The 26315-nt window shown below is 37.2% G+C and overlaps 3 protein-coding genes across 3 annotated transcripts; 2 read left to right on the top strand and 1 right to left on the bottom strand.

The window, feature by feature from the left end:
- Positions 1-519: 519 nt before the first annotated feature.
- LOC141590178 (uncharacterized) lies at positions 520-2504 on the bottom strand. The gene is made up of 4 exons (XM_074410784.1): positions 2403-2504; positions 2072-2307; positions 904-977; positions 520-542 (listed from the first exon to the last, which is right to left on the bottom strand). The coding sequence occupies exons 1-4, from the start codon at positions 2487-2489 to the stop codon at positions 520-522; spliced, it is 420 nt and encodes a 139-aa protein (XP_074266885.1). The 5' UTR covers positions 2490-2504.
- A 2051-nt stretch (positions 2505-4555) lies between these two features.
- LOC141592268 (uncharacterized) lies at positions 4556-10113 on the top strand. Its single transcript, XM_074412868.1, has 4 exons — positions 4556-4944; positions 6630-6744; positions 8325-8443; positions 9763-10113. The coding sequence occupies exons 1-4, from the start codon at positions 4721-4723 to the stop codon at positions 9812-9814; spliced, it is 510 nt and encodes a 169-aa protein (XP_074268969.1). The 5' UTR covers positions 4556-4720; the 3' UTR covers positions 9815-10113.
- An 11008-nt stretch (positions 10114-21121) lies between these two features.
- On the top strand, positions 21122-26285 carry LOC141592270 (uncharacterized). The gene is made up of 4 exons (XM_074412869.1): positions 21122-21136; positions 22820-22934; positions 24513-24631; positions 25948-26285. The coding sequence occupies exons 1-4, from the start codon at positions 21123-21125 to the stop codon at positions 25997-25999; spliced, it is 300 nt and encodes a 99-aa protein (XP_074268970.1). The 5' UTR covers position 21122; the 3' UTR covers positions 26000-26285.
- Positions 26286-26315: the final 30 nt, after the last annotated feature.

The following is a 26315-nucleotide window of genomic DNA, read 5'->3' on the forward strand; positions in this document are numbered from 1 at the left end:
CAGAATAAAGGGATAAGTGTTGTCATTAAATGGGTATTATCACAAAAAAACACAAGCAATCTGAAACTCACCTTCAAAGGCTCGAGCAATTGAGGGATTATTGTCAAGCGAGCCTCGCATTGTAGATATGGCCAACTATCAATATACAACACCAATTTGACAGCTCAAGAGTAAAGAAGTTAAAATTTAATAACAAAACAATAAGATGTTTCAATAACATGCCTCTTGCAATTGCACTAGTGAATCTATCGCGTTCTTCGAAGATGCAATTAGATCCGAATATCCACGGAAACCGCTTTGTCGGACTCAAGAACAATGATCTAATTGGTTCCTAGGATGAACAATGACAGGTTTAAACAAAACCATCTAAAGCCGGATATCAATTAGAAAAGGAAGTGTTTTTCAAGGACAGACATGGGCAGAGAAAACTGGAAGGCGCGAGAATTATAAAGAAACAAACAATCACTGTGTGGTAGTTTATTTGACTTAGTATATGGATTTTGCAATACAATTCTGATCTCAAGGGCCTTGTCCCAAAGAGCCTGAAAAGATGGGCAGAATAAAGTAAGCCTCAAACTACTAGCATGACAATAGAGCTTTGAAAAATCAGCAGAAAAAAGAATTCACATATATGCAGTGACTTGATAAGTAGTAACTTCGTCGACCGTCCAAAGTAATTACAAAAATCGATTCATTGATTCCAAACTAAACGAAAAGTTGCAAATAAGCCACAAGGGCACAAATCGGCAAGAAACGGTGACAAAGAGCACACAGATTTCGAGAGCGTCATAATAGATGAGCTCATTATGGAAATTATTCATAAGATACAAGCAAAGACGACACAAAGTATAGAGCAAAGTGCACGTTTGGGAAAATAGCTCGAGATAAATAAATGCAAACTACCTTTCGGCTCTTGATAGCTTTGTCCCTTGACAACGTCTTCATCCTTGTGCCGCTTGAGAGTATGTACCAGTTTCCTAATGATGCATTAAAATCACGAAAAGTTAAAATGGAAGACCGATAAGGATCGCAAACCCTAAGTTTCAAAAAAACTAAAAAAAGATCAAATAGCTAGCCAAAGGTTGTTGCTCATGCAAATTAGCTAACAAAGTTTGATAGCCCAAAAACCGTCAAAAACCTCTAGTTACCCCGTGGAAATGGGTAAATATCAATCTCTCTTGAATCATGCGACCAAAGTGAAATTTAGCAAAACTTCAAGATACCAAAACAGAAATTTTCCAACTTTTCATTGTGCAACCAAATAAGTCCTTTTGCTATTCATTAACTTACAGAGCACCAAATAACTTTTGCATCTCTACACACAACTTCAACCAAGTGTCATTCGACGCAAAGGCTATCTAGAATGACCCACACACATCTTCAACCAAGTGTTAGTCTACGCAAAGGCTACCTAGAACAAGTGAACAACCTTCACACAACTTCAGCCAAGTGGCATTCTACGCAAAGGCTATCTAGAACGAACCACACACATCTTCAACCAAGTGTTAGTCTACGCAAAGGCTACCTAGAACAAGTGAACAACCCTCACACAACTTCAACCAAGTGGCATTCTATGCAAAGGCTACCTAGAACGACCCACACACATCTTCAACCAAGTGGCATTCTACGCGAAGGCTACTGATACACAGCAAACTAGTCATATAAGTTAATTTGCATTTTTGTTATTTTCTTACTTTCTTATAGTACCCTTCTATCCCTAGCTTTCATTTATAAGCTTACTTGCACCATTTCATGTAGCTATCCAAAAAATATTTGGTCAATAAAAACAAAACACTTCCACCATCTTCCTTCAACACTTCTATTTCCATTTCTATTATTCTCTACTAGAATCGTAGGTGATATTCTATTATTCTCCACCCCAAATCAACTCAGTTTCTAGTCTTTTACAGTCTATCAATCTCGGGGTTGAACAATCATAACTAAAACAAACACACACGAAATAGTACGAACAATGAAATTTTTCTATCAACAATTTCCTCATATATATCTAATAATCAAAACAAATTAATTTCCACACTAAAAATCAAAACTTGAACAAAACAAAACATACTCCTCCCTATTTTGAAGATCCCGATACTCTTTCTCAAGTTCCTCCATCTCATCGTCTTTCGGTATCACAAATTCCCTACCCTCGCCATCCTCATCCTCGTCCTCGTCCCCGTCCCCATCCTCATCATCTTCTTCTTCTTCGTCTTCCCCACTACTTTCACCCTCACCGCTTTCGCTACCGCTCCCGTCCTCGTAACTACCATCATCGGCACCTAATTCCTCATCTTCTTCACTAACCTACAAAATCAAAAATCAATCAAAATATCAAATAACAACTCACTCAACCATCCAAAACTGTCATAATTACAATAATAATTCCTTAAAATTAGTACCTCATTCAAAAACTCGTTTTCTTCAGAACTCATCTCCCTATCGCTTTCGCTTTCGCTTTCGCTTACCCGAGCTCGCTTCAGTACCATATCGCAATCCTGCTAATTGTAATTAATTAAAAAAAAACCTAATTTATAGCAAACAAAAATTAATTAAAATCAAATAGAAAGTAGAATGATTACTGATTAGGGTTGAACTTAGAATATTAGGTGAGAGAAAGAAAAGAGAAAATGGCGGAAGTTGCTGCTTAAAACCTCTGATAAACCTCCTTTTAATAACAAAACAATGGATGCTACTTCGACTCTTTTGAGTTGTTAGATGTTCAGAACGTTTAATATGATGATTGTGAACTCGAAAGTGAAGCCCTTGTTTTTTTTAGGGGCCAATTTAGACCTATCAAACGGGTTAATCGGATTGGGGTTGGGTTGGGTTGGGTCGAGTCGGATTAATTTCGGTGTTACAGACTTCGGCTTGAATTCGGGGTTGGGGCAGGTTCATTTCGGATTCGGGTTATTTTTGGGTTAACTATTATCAAATTATTTATAGATAATAATCAGTGTGCAACAGTAAATATTCGAGTCAGGTTGATTTAGATTCGAGTCAATCTCGGGTCTTGAGGTCAGGTATCAGGCCGAGTTATTCAGGTCGGGTTATTTGGAGCGGGTCAATTTTTCCATGTCTACTTGCTATTATATTCTTACCTCTTTCCTCTTTCCACTTTAGAAAGTTTAATTCTTACCTCTTTCCACTCACCAAATTGTATTAGATGGTTTAGAAAGTTTTTATTAATATTATATTCTTACCTCTTTCCACTCACCAAACCCCACTATATACTTTATTAATATTTAATTCTAATTATTCATACCTCTCTCCAATAACCAAACCCCACCCATCACCTTTATTAATATTTAATCATAATTATTCATACCTCTCTCCAATTACCAAACTTCACTCATATATTTATCAATATTATACTCCCACCCTTAATCCCCGTGCCCACTTCAAAGGGGAAAAAAACCATGGATAGGAGGGAGTATAACATTAACAATATTGATTGCTCGAAAATCTTTCATTATAGATATTGATTCCGTATTAATTAATTGATGGTTCCATATCGTATTTTAATAATTACTTCCTCCATTCAACTCCACTCTACCTATTTCTATTTTTTACACTATTCACAAATGCACATTCAATCTCGATTTTCTCTCAATATATAAGTGAAAATATATTCATGTGGGATCTTGTTTGATCCGTCTTTACGAGTACATTAAAAATATCTAATTTTTATAATTTTTGCAAATACGTAGCTAACGATATTTACCGCGTAAAACACGCGTTGGCGAACGTGAAAAAGCAAAGTGGTAGAGTGGAGTTGAATGGAGGAAGTATTAATTTAGATATTATCTTTTATTTCATTGGTCGAAAGTCGTTCAGGGAACCTGGACTCTCTATAAACGATCGAAAAAAACTTCCTTTATTAATATAGATAGATAGATAGATAGATAGATAGATTAATATAGATAGATAGATTAATATAGATAGATAGATAGATAGATAGATAGATAGATAGATAGATAGATAGATAGATAGATAGATAGATAGATGATTGATGATTGATTGATTGTTAAAAATATTTGACAAATTAGTGGACATTTGATAGGTATGATACAAAGATATAATCATAATATAATATTTTTATACAACATGAACAATATCTTATCTAATCACATAGTTCGAAACTTGTGAGCTTTTCGAGTCGAGCGGGCTTTTGAGCTTTCGAGCCGATCTTGAGCAAACTGTCTCGTCTCATTATCACTCCGAGTCCTAAATATATCTTGGCAAGCCGATTGACTTGACCGTTAAGCTTTTGAGCCGATCTTGAGTTGTCGCACACGTCGAAACTGTCGGACACCTCTCGTCTCATTATCACTCCGAGTCCTAAATATATCTCTGACATTTGGACAATTTGGGGTGAATGATGTTCTTTAAGCGTGAAATGAGTTGTCGAAAGAGATTGATTAGAAAAAAAGTTATAATCAAGGGGTTAGTTTTAGCTTCACTTATTTAAATTTAATATCAAATACTTTTATAAAAAAAAATCCGTATATAATTATACCTTATTTTAGAAACTAGAAAGCTAAATTTCAAGGGATGAGAGTCTCCTAAATCCGTCCGAAATTCTAAATCATCACCTCATCTGAATTCTGATTTCGATTATAAAAACTACAAATTGGGTTATAAATAGTGATCAAAGTGCAACAATAATTTCTTGTTTTAGTTTGATTATTATTATTATTATTAGAAGTAAGGTTGAAAGATGCAGTTTTTTGGAGGAACAGAGATAAACCCATCACCACCAGCAGTAACAGCATCAGGAAACAATGCACATATGATTTATATCTTCAATAGAAATGGTGTTTGTTTGCTTTACAGGGAATGGAATCGTCATCTTCATACTTTAGATCCTCAACAAGATCACAAACTTATGTTTGGTTTGCTCTTTTCCCTCAAATCTCTTACTGCTAAGATGGACCCCACTTGGTAATAATCAACTTTTTTAACGTTTTCCTGATTTTGGATTTGTTAATTTGTTTGAGTTTATTGGTTTCGGAAACAGTCTCTTTGTGTACATCCGACTCCCCTTATCCTGTAATTTGCGGGAGCCATTGAGGTACTCGGGTAATGTTGTTGTTGTGATTGATACGATTTGTCGCAAAATGTGGCTAGAATATGGTATATGTGGTTAGAATGAATCAATTAGGCAAAGTTTTGATCTTTTAGGGCGTGTTTGGATTGAGAGATTTGAAGGGAAAAGAAAGGGAAGGAGAGTAGGGTATTTAAAATTCCTTATTTGGATAGCAAATAAGGGTGGAGGAAAATGAAGGGGAAAGATTTTAAGGGATCCATTTTCCCTCCTTCAAGGCAAATCAAAATCTCTCCATAGTAGGCAAGATTTGGAGGGAAATTGTATCCAAACACCCACTTCCCATTCCCCCTCCCCTTCTCTTCTCTCCCTTTCTCTTCTCTCTTTCCTCCTCCCCTCCCTTTCCCTCCACTTTTGCTATCCAAACACACCCTTAGGGTGTGTTTGGATAGCAAAAGTGGAGGGAAAGGGAGGGGAGGGGGAAGGAGGGAATTGAAAGGGAGAGAATGGGAGGGGAGGGGGGAATGGAATGTGGTTGTTTGGATACAATTTCCCTCAAAATCTTGCCTATTAAGAAAAGATTTTGATTAGGCTTGGAGGGGGGAAATTGGATCCCTCCAAATCTCTTCCCCTCCATTTCCCTCCACCCTCATTTGTTATCTAAACAAGGGATTTTAAATCCCCTATTCTCCCTCCCTTTCTTTTCCCTCCAAATTCCTCAATCCAAACACACCCTTATGATTTTTGTATGGTGGGTGTATGATTTGGTAGGTTGCAGGAATTCATTGGTGATTGATGGACTAATGTGATGTGTCATAAGATGTGCCTAGGATATTGTATATATGGGTTAGCACGAATCGAATAGATCAAACTTGTTGAAGTTTTGATCTTTTTGGGTTTTTGGACGGTGGGTTATTTGTTGAGCTTTTGATGGTGGAGGTGTGATTTGTTTGACTATAGAAGTGTCCAGAGCTGTATAATGGAAACTTGATGGATGAAGATGAATTCCAATTCAGAAAGTGTAATCTTCTTCTGGTGTTGTGTAGAAACTAGAAAGTGTAAATTTGATGACTAGTCTTTGATTCCACTGGAATTTGGAGAGCAGATAGTTTGTCCACATTCACTTATATTGTATCAGCTCTGACAATGCCTAAAGTTTTATTAGCATAACCTACACTGGAATTTTTGTTACCCAACCTTGGTTAGAAAGCGTCCGACTCATATTTTATAAAAACTCATATTTTTGGCTTGAAGTGAAGTGTCCAAGTATCATAACCATGTTCGTGTGTCCAGTGTTGGTTATGTGAGGTAATTTTGAAGAGATAGAGTAATATAGCTGAAACTTGGGGAAAGGATAAATCCCAGTACCAGAACCTGTGCAATTTAAAGAAACACGATCAAATTAAGCTACAAGATTGCAAATAATATGTTCTTTCTGTATTGATATTTTGACCAATTTCGTGCAACTTGAATATCATCTAGATCACCAATCCTTGACCAAATTGCATAAGTTGCATTTTGTTGAATGTAAGGTGGAATAAATAGAACATTGCTGATGTTTACATTTCTGATGTCGAGGCAGTGCGGAAAAGGTCAACCTTGGGGTGCCGCAATTGCCAGGCCAGGGGTGCTCGTTTCATAGTTTCCGCACCAATACTTATAAGCTTAGTTTCATGGAGACGCCATCTGGAATAAAGGTATGTTGCATTCACTTATATTCTAGACCTTTTGGTTCTCACAATCCAATTGCTGTTTTTGTTTGGTTGTAATTTGAGTTTCTTTTTTCTAATAATTTTGTGATTTTGTTTTGTACTTGATCAACTTTGTTCTCTAGTCATTTGTGCTCCTATGGTTGCATCCTTTCGTGTCTTAGGAGTTCAAAAGTAGTCAGATTTTTTTTCTTGCATTAGGAATCCAACTGTGAGGGATCTCTTGTTGAATGCTTTCCGTGTTTCTGAAACTAGGCTTGTAAGCTTACGACAACCATTAACCCTCAATGTTTTTCCAGCTACTTTGTTCAAGTATTTCCAAATTGCCAGCCGTAACCCTGGTATTTATGATTTTGCAACCAGTGTCTTTGGAAATCTTACATTTACTTTTAGATTAGCTTGACTCCTGATTTACTTTTAGATTACCAGATTATCTCTCACATTACCAAATCCAATGGTAAAGGAACGGACTACTCTCAATTCTAAGCCAGAGATAAGGGAAGGGGGAGAGGACAGATTCATAATGGACAACACTTAAAATAAAAAGAAGAGAAATTTGACAACTTTCCTTTTTCTTAGCGATTTTTCAAAACTCGCCACCTACTCGAATTTTTTTTTCACCACTCCCACCTTTTTCGAACATTTGTCTAAAAGTCCCACCAAAAGCCGAGTTGTTGCCAAAATAAGAGACATTTTTTTGTCCATATCAATCATAAATGTTTTTTTTTATTCTAGCAAACATTAGTTTTCGACAAAAAGATATATCGTGATGATTTTTGCTAAAAGAATGACATTTATTTGGGTGAAAATGGGTTTTTGGTATGAGTTTTAGAGGAAATGTTCGAAAAAAGGTGGGAGTTTTGAAATCCTCTTAGAAAAGGTGGAAGTTCTAACAAAATGATATAGAAAAGGTGGGAGCTATCAATTTCCTCTAAATTGAAAGGAGTTTTCCTTTCATGTATCTCCAACTTAGGATTATTGAGGGATCGATTACCCTCTTTTTTTGTTATTTTTTCTTCCGATCCCACTCCTTCCTCATTGCTACAAACGCAAAGATCTCCCATTCTCTCCTTTTTTTTTCTTTTGTCTCAAACCAAAGACTTAATGGCTGACCTTGGAGCATATTGCGAAGTAGCACATGGTGGTTTTCAAGTCTCGAAGCATTTTATTATTGATCATCCAGAAATAGCATATCGTTTCCAACACGGGGTTAGAATCTGTACACACGGCCTTCTTACCCTGACATAGGAGGTATAGTTGAGGCAATTGGACTATGTTCTTAGCTCGAGGTATAGTTGAGGCCATTGGACTATGTTCTTACCTAACTTTCCTTACCTTATCTGTCCATCTAACCAAAGGGATTATCTCTACCTCAAATTTGGACCAGCTTTTGGACAAACCTTCGTTGATCAATATCTTGTTTTTCTGTGTTTGCATGTATAACATGGACATTGTATCTTGATCTCGGGAGCTGTCTAGCATAACAATTTCGTGTAACATTTCTCTATATGCAAGCTATTTTCTTTCATCGACTCTGATATATATCCTATCTGTCTCTGTATTTGCAGCTTATTCTGGTCACTAATCCTAGAACTGGCGATCTACGTGAATCACTGAAGTATATTTACAACATGTATGTTGAATACGTAGTCAAGAATCCTCTTTACTCACCTGGAACTCCTATCCGGTAAGTGATTGACTTCACAGATTTAGTACTTTGTTACTTTGAACACCTGGATCCATACTTTTCCAAGTTTTCTACCAATCCTACAAGAAAAAGGTGTTCTTTTTTATCTTTCACGATTAACTTGGTGCGATTAGTAGGAACGATGTGATCTCTTATCTCGCCAAATGCTTAGGAATGCATATTTTGTAGCCATCCTTCTTCCTGCTAATAAAGTTGTGTTATGCCTTCTCAGAACTCTTGCTATTCTTTCCCCTGAATAAGGCCAACAATCTTGTTCTATCCTTCAATTGCTCGTGTTTCATCTATTAAATGCCCATGAACAATTAGATTCCCAAGTAATGGGATTATTTTCATATAATGCAAGACCAACCCATTTGATTAAAAACTCTACCGGAAAACAACAAAGAAAACAGCTGAGAAGGAATGACTGTCCTTAAGGGCTCGCTTGGAATGGGAGTAATTATTAAGGGAGTAATAGAGCTTAAATGAACTAGAAAATGGAGGAAAGTGATGGAGGGTGGAGATAGAAATGGAGGAAGATAGCGTGTTAGTCTATTCATTAAGGAGTAATAATTACCCACCTCCCCCCTCAAGTAATGCATTACCTCCATACGGAGGTAATAATTCCTCCCTCACCACCTCTTTCCATCCTCCACAACCACCACTAACCACCAATCTCCTTCCATCCTCTTATTTTAGCCTCTATTACTCCCTTAATAATTACTCCATTCCAAGCGAGCCCTAAATAGTTCAATCCCAAGATATAATTATCATGATACCGTCTCATATGAGATTTTGGGGACTAAGAGATACTAACATTATGCATGTGTTAACCTCATTTAGAGCTTTCTTGGATCATACTGAAAATTATGTCGAGAATTGCGCTCAAGGACTACTACGTCACAATAAAAAGAAGTATAACTAATTTAGTGAATCACTTTTCGTCATTTTCATTGTAATCTAGAGCCAAAGAATATAGAGTAAATCTTTATTACCAAAACTTCTCTCCCAAAATTATGTACCCCCACTATTTTCATAGAACAGTGTAAACCTTTGTCACAGAATCACATAATCACATGTGTAATAATTAGTAAGATTTTGCTTTAGTGCTCTCAGATTTCTGTGCAGCGAATCATACATGGAAGTTCCGACTTAGAAAAAGAAAAGCTATTTTCCCATAATATGGAGTTGATTTCTAACTCTTCTAACGCTTTCATTATCAGATATAGTTCATTTTCATTAAGAGAATCTCATTTTTAAAGTATGTATTTTGATTTTGGGTATTTACTAATTATGCAAATGTGTATGCAATCTTGTAGGACTGAGCTGTTCAACACTACCCTCGACCAATATGTTAGAGGCCTCGGGTAATTTTCGGAGATGGTGGAAGTCGTTGTCACTGCCTTGCGTGGACCCAATTGAATCATATACGTACTTGTTTGGGGGCGTCTGCTCTCTTGGCCATTGGCATTATGTTTAGCTGAAAGCGATCAAGTTATGTTGATTCAATCTTCTGTGATTCTGTATCAAAAAAATTTCAATGTAGTCGAGTTCAAGTGAAGAAATGTAATGCTCTCTGCTTATGAAGTACTGTAGCATGACCAATATTTACTAACCGATTGAATTCTTTTTCTCGGTAATTTTCAAGTTCTAACAAGTCGATATTTGCAGGAACCGTGAATCATTTAATGCCTTGCGTCATTTTTGTACTATTAGCTATGGATAAAATCATGATTTTTTTCCCCTCGAAAAAAAAAGAGCGATTTTTTCTTTTACTTTCGCTGTGTCAATACTACGAGACTCTCAGACAAATATTAAGCCGAGTTTTGAGCATTTCAAAGGCTACATTTGAAAGAAGTATTACATTACATGTATGGGATCCAATAAACTTTCGTATAATTGAATTGGCGATGCTCGGTTTGTGATCATTCCTACAAGGCAAATTAAAATTTAGCACGAACCAAAAGCATTTATTCGACTGCGATGATGATGATTTCCGAGTTCTCGGTCAAAGAAATTGAAATAACTTTGATATCCATCGATTGAGGTGCGTTAAATTGACAATCTTCTCATGAACGTTACACCTGATGCATGAAACGGAAAATATAAGATTGACACGTGGTTAGGTTGGGGTGGGAGGGATGGCATGGCTCAAGCCTGGCCCTAGATTGACTTGTGGTTAGGTTGGACCAAGCCGAAGCAAAATTTTATTTTCCTTTTTGTTTTTCTTGGCGGGTCGGGGGCGGTCGAACTTAGAAAGTGGGGCCGAACCAGCGTTGGTTTACAACCAAGATGCGTACAAGACGAGTACACTTGAACCAAAACACTAGTATACCGATGAGTTTTGAACTTTGAACTGGTCAGAACTCAAGAGCACAACATACTACCCTCAATTATTTTACCAGCTACACTAGTCATTGGTAAAATCATGATTTTTCAAGAGTTCGACACTCATTTGTGTACCTACGAGGCCGAGACGAAATCTTGAGCGAGTTTTGGGCATTTCAAAGTCAACATTTATGAAACAGAAGGTGATTATATTTTGGACCTCCAGCACAATCAAGTGTATGGTACTGTCCAACTCAAAATAAATTGAATTTCATTACATGTACGGGATCCCAAAAAAAAATTCCTATAATTGAATCGGTGATCGGTATCATTACTACAATGCAGATTAAAATTAGCGAGAACAGCATTCATTCTATGCGGTGATGACGATTTCTGAGTTCTCAGCCCAAACAAATTCTGAAATAACTTGGGGGCCATCTCAGGCATATCCACTGGTCGAGGAGCCATAAAATTGACAATCTTCTCGTGAACGTTATACCTGACACATTGAATAGAAAATGTAAGATTTCACTAAATATATAGAATTACGAGACAGTAGCATAAAGAAACTACTGAGACTGCTCTGAGTGCTCTCATATAGATCTTTGTGATACCATGTTACCATCATGAACTAGGAAAGATTGCATAAGAAATCAACCTTATCTTGCGGCTCTTGGAGGCTCGCCTATCAACAACTTTCCTTTTCTTTGGTTGTTTATTCTTCAGAGCGTAAAATGTTGCCTTTGTAGATGAAATGACGCAATGTCGGTTCATATGTGAGATCATGGAAGTTAACTATATAGACTTGTATGAATAAGTGAATTATTTATCAATTAGAGAAAGTTAACCCAGATCTCGAGAGACCAAAACGAAAAATCTATTGACTAAATGAAAAATAATTTACCGGAGGATGTGTTGTTAACCGATTCAAGAAACTCATTAAGCATTTGATGGTACAATTTAGAGTCGTCCAGGAGCTCAGGATCACCTTCAGGGTTTGCCTAAAGTTTGAAAGAAATCAAGAGCATAGTCAGTTGGAAGCACCGTTTGTATAGGAACAGTGTACCAGTTAAAGAAGTTCAGGCTAGGTGAAAGCAAGATATTCAGTATCCATATCAAACTCAGATCATATAAACAGACGAATACAAACACCAGGGGGGCAAAAAGGAGGTCTTAATTTAAAGACGTTTTTGCATAAGACAAACCTATAATCATGCATTAACATAAAACTGGCAACGGTTATAGTAGGAAATGTAGTCACGGGGAGTATCACGGACAAACAAAAGCTGTTGTGAGCCACGCCTCGACAAGAAACATAGTCTCACACAATACTCAACACTTCACCCTAGTGCGCAAAAATGACTCTTCACCAAATAGCAGACACTTTACAATGCACTAAGTGCACAGCCACACAGCCACACAGGTTCCATTGTTCCAATGTTAATTCCTTTACTATTACACATGGTCTTGAGGGTATGTTTGAATAGGAGAAGTTGGAGGGAAAGGGAAATAAACGGAGATAATGTTCTTTCTTTGGTTAGCAAAATAGATTGTTGAGGGTTGGAGGGGAGGGAAAATAGATCCATCCCTTTTCCATCCTACCAGGCAAATGCTTCCAAAGGAGGAAATATTTGGAGGGAAACTCACACCTTCCACCCCCTCCCTTTCCCTTCCATACCCCTCCTTTTTTGTACCTAAACACCCCCCAAATCACTTCCCCAAGTCTCTTACTACTTGATACATGCATTGACATATTCTAATAAAGAGGTTTATGCAAATACCAAGAAGTCGATGGCCAAAAAACTCTTGCAACTTAATTGGTGAGACCCTTTAACTTGGATTTGTACATTCGGTTTAAGGACATGCAAAGACTTTCGCCCTAACAACGGCCAAGAGAGAAATTACAATAAAAAAAAATAGTCTGCTTTGTGAAAAAAAAGCAGTGTACCTCCTCGGTGGTCTTTGTCAACTGCTTTGTGCGGCTGCCAGACAAAGAACACTAATCAGATCCCAAAGGATGCAAATTCGTTTTTGAAGATTGATGATATTTAGGAGAAATAAAGTGAAAACTTACAGAGCCAAATACATCGGCAGTCTCTCTTCTCATTTGCATGCCCCTAATCATTTTACTTGGATCCCTCATGTATGTTTCCACTTGGTCACTTATATTCTACAAAGGAAGTTTCAAAAAGAAATTAGAGAAAACGCAATCCAAATTGAACTGTTTCTATTTCCATTTCAGCTGAAGCCAATGATTCACTTTCTTCGTAATAGGAACAAATATAATAGTTGGGCCTCAACCATCACCTTAAGGTTTTGGTTGAGATGGTTCATCTATCACTTCGGCTTTGGAATCTCATGGAATAAGCAAACTGACTTATTGATATGTTTGCCCTTCTTATATTGTGAAGTAATATATATGTGTGATGCAAAGTCTCTCTGTGTTCAAGCAAAGGGGTAAGGTGCACATCCAAACCTCTTTCCCTCTCCATATGGGGCACTGGGGTAATGATGTTGCAATTGGATATCAAATCACTTTCCTTTGTCAAAATGCGGACATGCGACACGGTTAAACGCCGTAATTTTGCTTTCTTTTTGCAGCAGCACCACTTTGTGCACATCAGCTTTTCTCTGCCATTTATCAACCGACTTGTTTTTCGAAGGATGCTAATCAGAATGAGAAGGAGAAAAAGCACTACATAAATTTCATGACTAACTTAGATTATGAAAATAAATCAATGCTTGCAAAAGCAAGCTGCACACACACATACCACATAGCCCCAAGAGTTCAGCAAAATCTATCAAATGAAAAGATAACCGATCACCTACGTTGCTCGGACTTGATTAGAAGTATCCGACAAGGGTCGGATTCGGCTATTTTATGGAAAAAAAATCATTTTTGGTCTAAAATGAAATGTCCGCGTGTCCGACATAGGTACACAAGGGAATGATAGGGTTTAGGGAATGAGAGTCCAGGCCACAGTGCTGATCACTAGTAAGGGAATGATAGGGTAGCAGCAGGTAAGAGATTGTAGAGGAGGCTGGATAATGGGTCATGGCTTCATGGGGGCACTACTGCTTCCATGTGGAGGTAACTCGTTACCCTAGGGAGGAGATAGGCACCTTCGACCCTCTTTTCCTCATTTCACCCTTCATTAGCAACACTTTCCTCCATTGTCTTCTTGGTTTTGAAATTATTATCTCATAACGATCACAACAATGCAAAAGCCTTAAACATGAAACTTCTCACGGGTACTCTAGGAGGAATGTTTTTTATGCGGTTCTAGCCGTCAAATATGTGACTAGATATCATGCGTTGAGGTTCGAATAAGAGCTGTGGACTTCCAACTTGATGAAAGGGGTGTGGAGACAATTCACCATTATGCTAGAATTTTCCAAAAGAACCAGCTTCAGTTCGTCTCAAACCTCCTATTTTGCAAACAAGCGGTGAAAATTAAGCTAAAATAAAGACGAAATCCAAAGGCTATTAGCTGGCACGCACGTCATCTCATCCAAACAGAATCCCAAGTGTAACTTAAATCCTTCTCAAATGCATAGGCAAGATCACGATATCAAATTTGCCATGACAACGTATTGGAACCGCTTTGTAAAGGGTTTCAAGGTCACCACGATTGCATTTTAAGGGCATTATCAGCCACGTTTTTGTAACAAAGATTGAGTTAAGAATGTAAAGAGTATCTGAGGTGTTTGTGATCATTAAGAACACAAGTAAAAAACAAAATGACTATCTGAGGGGTTTGAGATCAGCACCAACCAGTCACCTTGTGCACAACACGTCAAAAATCAAGTCTGCAACTACAATCCACAGATTGCACACATGCAGATCTAATACCAACCCAGTTATTTTCTGTGTGAAATTGAATGACGATTTCCGTAACAAACAACTACTACATATAATTATGCGAAAGAAATTTATAAATGACAACCAAAAGCAAACAGATAAAACTCTTTGATGGGACTCGTATATCACCTTGATTGAATTTGGGAAATTTGTAACCACTCCTGATCAACATCGATTTTCTCTAACTCGCCGTTAGAAACGAGAGATGACTGAGGGCCACCTTCTAAAAACATTCATTCAAAACAGAAAAATGAACAAAAGTTCAGACGAAAAGAATCCAGGAACATTATCTAAAAAGCTAGAACAATGTATTAAACTGTTAATATGTAAGACTGTATATATTCGTAGAAACTAGAAAGTAAAGCATACACCGCCCAGCATGGCAAGAACAATATTACATAATGGGCAACAGCTAGATCTTTATAGGTCTTGCGTTCATTATCCCAAATCTACTCAAGCAGAGATGAACTATGACAGAGAGAATTCCGCTATCAAAACTACAAGAAAAAGAAAAAAAGGAAACTCAATGATGCACCCCCCAAGTTTTCCGGTTTTCTACGTTGTACCCCTACTTTTTATTAAACATACCATATTCCCCTGAACTCGCTTTCTTAGTCCCCAAGTTAACTAAACCGTGAAATCGGTCTGCTAATTTACTTTGACCCATAAAAAAAAAGTAAAGTATCCATTACCCCACTCAATCACCCTTGAAAACCACCTACTAAGTGACGTAACACCAGTTTCCATTGGTCAATGGAGGAGCAAGATGGGTCGTCATCCTCACATGACTATCATCTTCCTTCCCCTGTCAAACTCCTTCACTTTTCTGGCCAAGCACCAACCTAAATACCACCATGAGCACATGTCCATAAACAGGTAACAACTGCTCCTCTCATATCCACCACAACGCCAAGCCCCTCGTCCTCTACTCATCTCCCCCAATTTGCAGGGGTTTTTGGTTCTAGGCAGATCTTGTGGTGGATGATATAGGCTGTTTGGTTGTTAAGAGTGGTTTCTAATGGCTCTTATGGAGGATGGTGAGGTATTGTTGGTGGTTAAGAATATAGGTTAAAGAAAGGTTGTGGAAAATGATGGACTTAATGGAAACATTAACGAAATTAATCATTAAGGTTACATTCCAGACTAAGTATGAGAGTATAGGGGTACCACCTAAATTTTAGAAAAAACAGGGGTACAAGGTAGAAAACCGAAAAACTCAATGATATACTGTAGAATTTCCCTAAAAAATAAAATCAATATCACCGCACTAGCCAAAGGGAACATGGCACAGCACAACCATCCACCTTCTAATCTACCATCATGAGGACGATGGTTGAAAGAGCTAATATGTAATACAAAATTGAAAGAACCAGGAAGAGGGTGCAATGACACATATACATCAACGCGGCTAAAGATTAAATCAATAGAAACAAGGAAATCGCATGCTCTCCTGAAAGATAGAATGTAAAGAATCGCATGCTATGGAACAACTCCTGACACCCTATATGAATCATTTATAGATAAGATAGCACTTGATAAGCGTATACGGATCATTACATCTATACTATTCCATGCATTTCAGCAACTGACTACTTCAAAGTGAACCACAGAAAACAAATGCTAAGCATGCAGTCATGCACTATCACCAAATTTTCCTTGCTTCCTCGGTAGTGTAACAGTTCGTCAGAGTCTACATGTGACTACTAACTACAGAATAAAGGGATAAGTGTTGTCATTAAATGGGTATTATCACAAAAAAACACAAGCAATCTGAAACTCACCTTCAAAGGCTCGAGCAATTGAGGGATTATTGTCAAGCAGAGCCTGCATTGTAGATATGGCCAACTATCAATATACAACACCAATTTGACAGCTCAAGAGTAAAGAAGTTAAAATTTAATAACAAAACAATAAGATGTTTCAATAACATGCCTCTTGCAATTGCACTAGTGAATCTATCGCGTTCTTCGAAGATGCAATTAGATCCGAATATCCACTGGAAACTGCTTTGTCGGACTCCAAGAACAATGATCTAATTGGTTCCTAGGATGAACAATGACAGGTTTAAACAAAACCATCTAAAGCCGGATATCAATTAGAAAAGGAAGTGTTTTTCAAGGATGAGACATGGGCGGAGAGAAAACTGGAAGGCGCGAGAATTATAAAGAAACAAACAATCACCTGTGGTAGTTTATTTGACTTAGTATATGGATTTTGCAATACAATTCTGATCTCAAGGGCCTTGTCCCAAAGAGCCTGAAAAGATGGGCAGAATAAAGTAAGCCTCAAACTACTAGCATGACAATAGAGCTTTGAAAAATCAGCAGAAAAAAGAATTCACATATATGCAAAGTGACTTGATGTAAGTAGTAACTTCGTCGACCGTCCAAAGTAATTACAAAAATCGATTCATTGATTCCAAACTAAACGAAAAGTTGCAAATAAGCCACAAGGGCACAAATCAGGCAAGAACGGTGACAAAGAGCACACAGATTTCGAGAGCGTCATAATAGATGAGCTCATTATGGAAATTATTCATAAGATACAAGCAAAGACGACACAAAGTATAGAGCAGTGCACGTTTGGGAAAATAGCTCAGATAAATAAATGCAAACTACCTTCTGGCTCTTGATAGCCTGTCCCTTGACAACGTCTTCATCCTTGTGCCGCTTGAGAGTATGTACCAGTTTCCTAATGATGCATTAAAATCACGAAAAGTTAAAATGGAAGACCAGTAAGGATCGCAAACCCTAAGTTTCAAAAAAACTAAAAAAAGATCAAATAGCTAGCCAAAGGTTGTTGCTCATGCAAATTAGCTAACAAAGTTTGATAGCCTGTAAAACCGTCAAAAACCTCTAGTTACCCTGTGGAAATGGGTAAATATCAATCTCTCTTGAATCATGCGACCAAAGTGAAATTTAGCAAAACTTCAAGATACCAAAACAGAAATTTTCCAACTTTTCATTGTGCAACCAAATAAGTCCTTTTGCTATTCATTAACTTACAGAGCACCAAATAACTTTTGCATCTCTACACACAACTTCAACCAAGTGTCATTCGACGCAAAGGCTATCTAGAATGACCCACACACATCTTCAACCAAGTGTTAGTCTACGCAAAGGCTACCTAGAACAAGTGAACAACCTTCACACAACTTCAGCCAAGTGGCATTCTACGCAAAGGCTATCTAGAACGAACCACACACATCTTCAACCAAGTGTTAGTCTACGCAAAGGCTACCTAGAACAAGTGAACAGCCCTCACACAACTTCAACCAAGTGGCATTCTATGCAAAGGCTACCTAGAACGACCCACACACATCTTCAACCAAGTGGCATTCTACGCGAAGGCTACTGATACACAGCAAACTAGTCATATAAGTTAATTTGCATTTTTGTTATTTTCTTACTTTCTTATAGTACCCTTCTATCCCTAGCTTTCATTTATAAGCTTACTTGCACCATTTCATGTAGCTATCCAAAAAATATTTGGTCAATAAAAACAAAACACTTCCACCATCTTCCTTCAACACTTCTATTTCCATTTCTATTATTCTCTACTAGAATCGTAGGTGATATTCTATTATTCTCCACCCCAAATCAACTCAGTTTCTAGTCTTTTACAGTCTATCAATCTCGGGGTTGAACAATCATAACTAAAACAAACACACACGAAATAGTACGAACAATGAAATTTTTCTATCAACAATTTCCTCATATATATCTAATAATCAAAACAAATTAATTTCCACACTAAAAATCAAAACTTGAACAAAACAAAACATACTCCTCCCTATTTTGAAGATCCCGATACTCTTTCTCAAGTTCCTCCATCTCATCGTCTTTCGGTATCACAAATTCCCTACCCTCGCCATCCTCATCCTCGTCCTCGTCCCCGTCCCCATCCTCATCATCTTCTTCTTCTTCGTCTTCCCCACTACTTTCACCCTCACCGCTTTCGCTACCGCTCCCGTCCTCGTAACTACCATCATCGGCACCTAATTCCTCATCTTCTTCACTAACCTACAAAATCAAAAATCAATCAAAATATCAAATAACAACTCACTCAACCATCCAAAACTGTCATAATTACAATAATAATTCCTTAAAATTAGTACCTCATTCAAAAACTCGTTTTCTTCAGAACTCATCTCCCTATCGCTTTCGCTTTCGCTTTCGCTTACCCGAGCTCGCTTCAGTACCATATCGCAATCCTGCTAATTGTAATTAATTAAAAAAAAACCTAATTTATAGCAAACAAAAATTAATTAAAATCAAATAGAAAGTAGAATGATTGCGATTAGGGTTGAACTTAGAATATTAGGTGAGAGAAAGAAAAGAGAAAATGGCGGAATTCTTTGCTTAAAACCTCTAATAAACCTCCTTTTAATAACAAAACAATGGATGCTACTTCGACTCTTTTGAGTTGTTAGATGTTTAACGTTTAATATGATGATTGTGAACTCGAAAGTGAAGCCCTTGTTTTTTTTAGGGGCCAATTTAGACCTATCAAACGGGTTAATCGGATTGGGGTTGGGTTGGGTTGGGTCGAGTCGGATTAATTTCGGTGTTACAGACTTCGGCTTGAATTCGGGGTTGGGGCAGGTTCATTTCGGATTCGGGTTATTTTTGGGTTAACTATTATCAAATTATTTATAGATAATAATCAGTGTGCAACAGTAAATATTCGAGTCAGGTTGATTTAGATTCGAGTCAATCTCGGGTCTTGAGGTCAGGTATCAGGCCGAGTTATTGGTCGGGTTATTTGGAGCGGGTCAATTTTTCCATGTCTACTTGCTATTATATTCTTACCTCTTTCCTCTTTCCACTTTAGAAAGTTTAATTCTTACCTCTTTCCACTCACCAAATTGTATTAGATGGTTTAGAAAGTTTTTATTAATATTATATTCTTACCTCTTTCCACTCACCAAACCCCACTATATACTTTATTAATATTTAATTCTAATTATTCATACCTCTCTCCAATAACCAAACCCCACCCATCACCTTTATTAATATTTAATCATAATTATTCATACCTCTCTCCAATTACCAAACTTCACTCATATATTTATCAATATTATACTCCCACCCTTAATCCCCGTGCCCACTTCAAAGGGGAAAAAAACCATGGATAGGAGGGAGTATAACATTAACAATATTGATTGCTCGAAAATCTTTCATTATAGATATTGATTCCGTATTAATTAATTGATGGTTCCATATCGTATTTTAATAATTACTTCCTCCATTCAACTCCACTCTACCTATTTCTATTTTTTACACTATTCACAAATGCACATTCAATCTCGATTTTCTCTCAATATATAAGTGAAAATATATTCATGTGGGATCTTGTTTGATCCGTCTTTACGAGTACATTAAAAATATCTAATTTTTATAATTTTTGCAAATACGTAGCTAACGATATTTACCGCGTAAAACACGCGTTGGCGAACGTGAAAAAGCAAAGTGGTAGAGTGGAGTTGAATGGAGGAAGTATTAATTTAGATATTATCTTTTATTTCATTGGTCGAAAGTCGTTCAGGGAACCTGGACTCTCTATAAACGATCGAAAAAAACTTCCTTTATTAATATAGATAGATAGATAGATAGATAGATAGATAGATAGATTAATATAGATAGATAGATAGATAGATAGATAGATAGATAGATAGATAGATAGATAGATAGATAGATAGATAGATAGATGATTGATGATTGATTGATTGTTAAAAATATTTGACAAATTAGTGGACATTTGATAGGTATGATACAAAGATATAATCATAATATAATATTTTTATACAACATGAACAATATCTTATCTAATCACATAGTTCGAACCGCTTGCGGCTTGTGAGCTTTTCGAGTCGAGCCCGGGCTTGCTTGGCTTGACTCGTTAAGCTTTTGAGCCGATCTTGAGTTGTCGCAAACTGTCTCGTCTCATTATCACTCCGAGTCCTAAATATATCTCGAAATAATTCGACCCGAAGCCAAGCCGATTGTAGAAAAAAAAAATCTCCGACCTTATTGTAGAAACTAGAAAGCCAGTGAGAGTCTCCTAAATCCGTCCGAAATTCTAAATCATCACCTCATCTGAATTCTGATTTCGATTATAAAAACTACAAATTGGGTTATAAATAGTGATCAAAGTGCAACAATAATTTCTTGTTTTAGTTTGATTATTATTATTATTATTAGAAGTAAGGTTGAAAGATGCGCGTCCGTTTTTGGAGGAACAGAGATAAACCCATCACCACAAATTGGGTTATAAATAGTGATCAAAGCAACAATAGATTATTATCGTAAGGTTGAAAGACAGACATCAGGAAACAATGCACATATGATTTATATCTTCAATAGAAATGGTGTTTGTTTGCTTTACGAGGAATGGAATGGAATCGTCATCTTCATACTTTAGATCCTCAACAAGATCACAAACTTATGTTTGGTTTGCTCTTTTCCCTCAAATCTCTTCTTTGCTAAGATGGACCCCACTTGGTAATAATCAACTTTTTAACGTTTTCCGATTTTGGATTTGTTAATTTGTTTGAGTTTATTGGTTTGAAGCTTGATCTCTTTGTGTACATCCGACTCCCCTTATCCTGTAATTTGCGGGAGCCATTGAGGTACTCGGGTAATGTTGTTGTTGTGATTGATACGATTTGTCGCAAAATGTGGCTAGAATATGGTATATGTGGTTAGAATGAATCAATTAGGCAAAGTTTTGATCTTTTAGGGCGTGTTTGGATTGAGAGATTTGAAGGGAAAAGAAAGGGAAGGAGAGTAGGGTATTTAAAATTCCTTATTTGGATAGCAAATAAGGGTGGAGGAAAATGAAGGGGGAAAGATTTTAAGGGATCCATTTTCCCTCCTTCAAGGCAAATCAAAATCTCTCCATAGTAGGCAAGATTTGGAGGGAAATTGTATCCAAACACCCACTTCCCATTCCCCCTCCCCTTCTCTTCTCTCCCTTTCTCTTCTCTCTTTCCTCCTCCCCTCCCTTTCCCTCCACTTTTGCTATCCAAACACACCCTTAGGGTGTGTTTGGATAGCAAAAAAAGTGGAGGGAAAGGGAGGGGAGGGGGAAGGAGGGAATTGAAAGGGAGAGAATGGGAGGGGAGGGGGGAATGGAATGTGGTTGTTTGGATACAATTTCCCTCAAAATCTTGCCTATTAAGAAAAGATTTTGATTAGGCTTGGAGGGGGGAAATTGGATCCCTCCAAATCTCTTCCCCTCCATTTCCCTCCACCCTCATTTGTTATCTAAACAAGGGATTTTAAATCCCCTATTCTCCCTCCCTTTCTTTTCCCTCCAAATTCCTCAATCCAAACACACCCTTATGATTTTTGTATGGTGGGTGTATGATTTGGTAGGTTGCAGGAATTCATTGGTGATTGATGGACTAATGTGATGTGTCATAAGATGTGCCTAGGATATTGTATATATGGGTTAGCACGAATCGAATAGATCAAACTTGTTGAAGTTTTGATCTTTTTGGGTTTTTGGACGGTGGGTTATTTGTTGAGCTTTTGATGGTGGAGGTGTGATTTGTTTGACTATAGAAGTGTCCAGAGCTGTATAATGGAAACTTGATGGATGAAGATGAATTCCAATTCAGAAAGTGTAATCTTTTCGGTGTTGTGTAGAAACTAGAAAGTGTAAATTTGATGACTAGTCTTTGATTCCACTGGAATTTGGAGAGCAGATAGTTTGTCCACATTCACTTATATTGTATCGCTCGACAATGCCTAAAGTTTTATTAGCATAACCTACACTGGAATTTTTGTTACCCAACCTTGGTTAGAAAGCGTCCGACTCATATTTTATAAAAACTCATATTTTTGGCTTGAAGTGAAGTGTCCAAGTATCATAACCATGTTCGTGTGTCCAGTGTTGGTTATGTGAGGTAATTTTGAAGAGATAGAGTAATATAGCTGAAACTTGGGGAAAGGATAAATCCCAGTACCAGAACCTGTGCAATTTAAAGAAACACGATCAAATTAAGCTACAAGATTGCAAATAATATGTTCTTTCTGTATTGATATTTTGACCAATTTCGTGCAACTTGAATATCATCTAGATCACCAATCCTTGACCAAATTGCATAAGTTGCATTTTGTTGAATGTAAGGTGGAATAAATAGAACATTGCTGATGTTTACATTTCTGATGTCGAGGCAGTGCGGAAAAGGTCAACCTTGGGGTGCCGCAATTGCCAGGCCAGGGGTGCTCGTTTCATAGTTTCCGCACCAATACTTATAAGCTTAGTTTCATGGAGACGCCATCTGGAATAAAGGTATGTTGCATTCACTTATATTCTAGACCTTTTGGTTCTCACAATCCAATTGCTGTTTTTGTTTGGTTGTAATTTGAGTTTCTTTTTTCTAATAATTTTGTGATTTTGTTTTGTACTTGATCAACTTTGTTCTCTAGTCATTTGTGCTCCTATGGTTGCATCCTTTCGTGTCTTAGGAGTTCAAAAGTAGTCAGATTTTTTTTCTTGCATTAGGAATCCAACTGTGAGGGATCTCTTGTTGAATGCTTTCCGTGTTTCTGAAACTAGGCTTGTAAGCTTACGACAACCATTAACCCTCAATGTTTTTCCAGCTACTTTGTTCAAGTATTTCCAAATTGCCAGCCGTAACCCTGGTATTTATGATTTTGCAACAGTGTCTTTGGAAATCTTACATTTACTTTTAGATTAGCTTGACTCCTGATTTACTTTTAGATTACCAGATTATCTCTCACATTACCAAATCCAATGGTAAAGGAACGGACTACTCTCAATTCTAAGCCAGAGATAAGGGAAGGGGGAGAGGACAGATTCATAATGGACAACACTTAAAATAAAAAGAAGAGAAATTTGACAACTTTCCTTTTTCTTAGCGATTTTTCAAAACTCGCCACCTACTCGAATTTTTTTTTCACCACTCCCACCTTTTCTGAACATTTCGTCTAAAAGTCCCACCAAAAGCCAGTTGTTGCCAAAATAAGAGACATTTTTTTGTCCATATCAATCATAAATGTTTTTTTTTATTCTAGCAAACATTAGTTTTCGACAAAAAGATATATCGTGATGATTTTTGCTAAAAGAATGACATTTATTTGGGTGAAAATGGGTTTTTGGTATGAGTTTTAGAGGAAATGTTCAGAAAAGGTGGGAGTTTTGAAATCCTCTTAGAAAAGGTGGAAGTTCTAACAAAATGATATAGAAAAGGTGGGAGCTATCAATTTCCTCTAAATTGAAAGGAGTTTTCCTTTCATGTATCTCCAACTTAGGATTATTGAGGGATCGATTACCCTCTTTTTTTGTTATTTTTTCTTCCGATCCCACTCCTTCCTCATTGCTACAAACGCAAAGATCTCCCATTCTCTCCTTTTTTTTTCTTTTGTCTCAAACCAAAGACTTAATGGCTGACCTTGGAGCATATTGCGAAGTAGCACATGGCTGGTTCAAGTCTCGAAGCATTTTATTATTGATCATCCAGAAATAGCATATCGTTTCCAACACAGGGGTTAGAATCTGTACACACGGCCTTCTTACCCTGACATAGGAGGTATAGTTGAGGCAATTGGACTATGTTCTTAGCTCGAGGTATAGTTGAGGCCATTGGACTATGTTCTTACCTAACTTTCCTTACCTTATCTGTCCATCTAACCAAAGGGATTATCTCTACCTCAAATTTGGACCAGCTTTTGGACAAACCTTCGTTGATCAATATCTTGTTTTTCTGTGTTTGCATGTATAACATGGACATTGTATCTTGATCTCGGGAGCTGTCTAGCATAACAATTTCGTGTAACATTTCTCTATATGCAAGCTATTTTCTTTCATCGACTCTGATATATATCCTATCTGTCTCTGTATTTGCAGCTTATTCTGGTCACTAATCCTAGAACTGGCGATCTACGTGAATCACTGAAGTATATTTACAACATGTATGTTGAATACGTAGTCAAGAATCCTCTTTACTCACCTGGAACTCCTATCCGGTAAGTGATTGACTTCACAGATTTAGTACTTTGTTACTTTGAACACCTGGATCCATACTTTTCCAAGTTTTCTACCAATCCTACAAGAAAAAGGTGTTCTTTTTTATCTTTCACGATTAACTTGGTGCGATTAGTAGGAACGATGTGATCTCTTATCTCGCCAAATGCTTAGGAATGCATATTTTGTAGCCATCCTTCTTCCTGCTAATAAAGTTGTGTTATGCCTTCTCAGAACTCTTGCTATTCTTTCCCCTGAATAAGGCCAACAATCTTGTTCTATCCTTCAATTGCTCGTGTTTCATCTATTAAATGCCCATGAACAATTAGATTCCCAAGTAATGGGATTATTTTCATATAATGCAAGACCAACCCATTTGATTAAAAACTCTACCGGAAAACAACAAAGAAAACAGCTGAGAAGGAATGACTGTCCTTAAGGGCTCGCTTGGAATGGGAGTAATTATTAAGGGAGTAATAGAGCTTAAATGAACTAGAAAATGGAGGAAAGTGATGGAGGGTGGAGATAGAAATGGAGGAAGATAGCGTGTTAGTCTATTCATTAAGGAGTAATAATTACCCACCTCCCCCCTCAAGTAATGCATTACCTCCATACGGAGGTAATAATTCCTCCCTCACCACCTCTTTCCATCCTCCACAACCACCACTAACCACCAATCTCCTTCCATCCTCTTATTTTAGCCTCTATTACTCCCTTAATAATTACTCCATTCCAAGCGAGCCCTAAATAGTTCAATCCCAAGATATAATTATCATGATACCGTCTCATATGAGATTTTGGGGACTAAGAGATACTAACATTATGCATGTGTTAACCTCATTTAGAGCTTTCTTGGATCATACTGAAAATTATGTCGAGAATTGCGCTCAAGGACTACTACGTCACAATAAAAAGAAGTATAACTAATTTAGTGAATCACTTTTCGTCATTTTCATTGTAATCTAGAGCCAAAGAATATAGAGTAAATCTTTATTACCAAAACTTCTCTCCCAAAATTATGTACCCCCACTATTTTCATAGAACAGTGTAAACCTTTGTCACAGAATCACATAATCACATGTGTAATAATTAGTAAGATTTTGCTTTAGTGCTCTCAGATTTTACGTGGCGAATCATACATGGAAGTTCCGACTTAGAAAAAGAAAAGCTATTTTCCCATAATATGGAGTTGATTTCTAACTCTTCTAACGCTTTCATTATCAGATATAGTTCATTTTCATTAAGAGAATCTCATTTTCAGTATGTATTTTGATTTTGGGTATTTACTAATTATGCAAATGTGTATGCAATCTTGTAGGACTGAGCTGTTCAACACTACCCTCGACCAATATGTTAGAGGCCTCGGGTAATTTTCGGAGATGGTGGAAGTCGTTGTCACTGCCTTGCGTGGACCCAATTGAATCATATACGTACTTGTTTGGGGGCGTCTGCTCTCTTGGCCATTGGCATTATGTTTAGCTGAAAGCGATCAAGTTATGTTGATTCAATCTTCTGTGATTCTGTATCAAAAAAATTTCAATGTAGTCGAGTTCAAGTGAAGAAATGTAATGCTCTCTGCTTATGAAGTACTGTAGCATGACCAATATTTACTAACCGATTGAATTCTTTTTCTCGGTAATTTTCAAGTTCTAACAAGTCGATATTTGCAGGAACCGTGAATCATTT

This window comes from Silene latifolia, chromosome 7 (genome assembly GCF_048544455.1).
Source record: "Silene latifolia isolate original U9 population chromosome 7, ASM4854445v1, whole genome shotgun sequence".
NCBI lineage: Eukaryota > Viridiplantae > Streptophyta > Magnoliopsida > Caryophyllales > Caryophyllaceae > Silene > Silene latifolia.

Bases quoted from the DNA above. Each gene is read 5' to 3' on its own strand.
- LOC141590178 (XM_074410784.1), bottom strand. From the start codon at position 2,489: ATGGTACTGAAGCGAGCTCGGGTAAGCGAAAGCGAAAGCGAAAGCGAT. The intron at 2,308-2,402 runs GTACTAATTTTA...TTGATTTTGTAG, and splicing joins AAAACGAGTTTTTGAATGAG to GTTAGTGAAGAAGATGAGGA. The intron at 978-2,071 runs GTATGTTTTGTT...ATGCATCATTAG, and splicing joins GATCTTCAAAATAGGGAGGA to GAAACTGGTACATACTCTCA.
- LOC141592268 (XM_074412868.1), top strand. From the start codon at position 4,721: ATGCAGTTTTTTGGAGGAACAGAGATAAACCCATCACCACCAGCAGTA. The intron at 4,945-6,629 runs GTAATAATCAAC...ATGTCGAGGCAG, and splicing joins GCTAAGATGGACCCCACTTG to TGCGGAAAAGGTCAACCTTG. The intron at 8,444-9,762 runs GTAAGTGATTGA...GCAATCTTGTAG, and splicing joins TCACCTGGAACTCCTATCCG to GACTGAGCTGTTCAACACTA.
- LOC141592270 (XM_074412869.1), top strand. The intron at 22,935-24,512 runs GTATGTTGCATT...CTGTATTTGCAG, and splicing joins AGACGCCATCTGGAATAAAG to CTTATTCTGGTCACTAATCC. The intron at 24,632-25,947 runs GTAAGTGATTGA...GCAATCTTGTAG, and splicing joins TCACCTGGAACTCCTATCCG to GACTGAGCTGTTCAACACTA.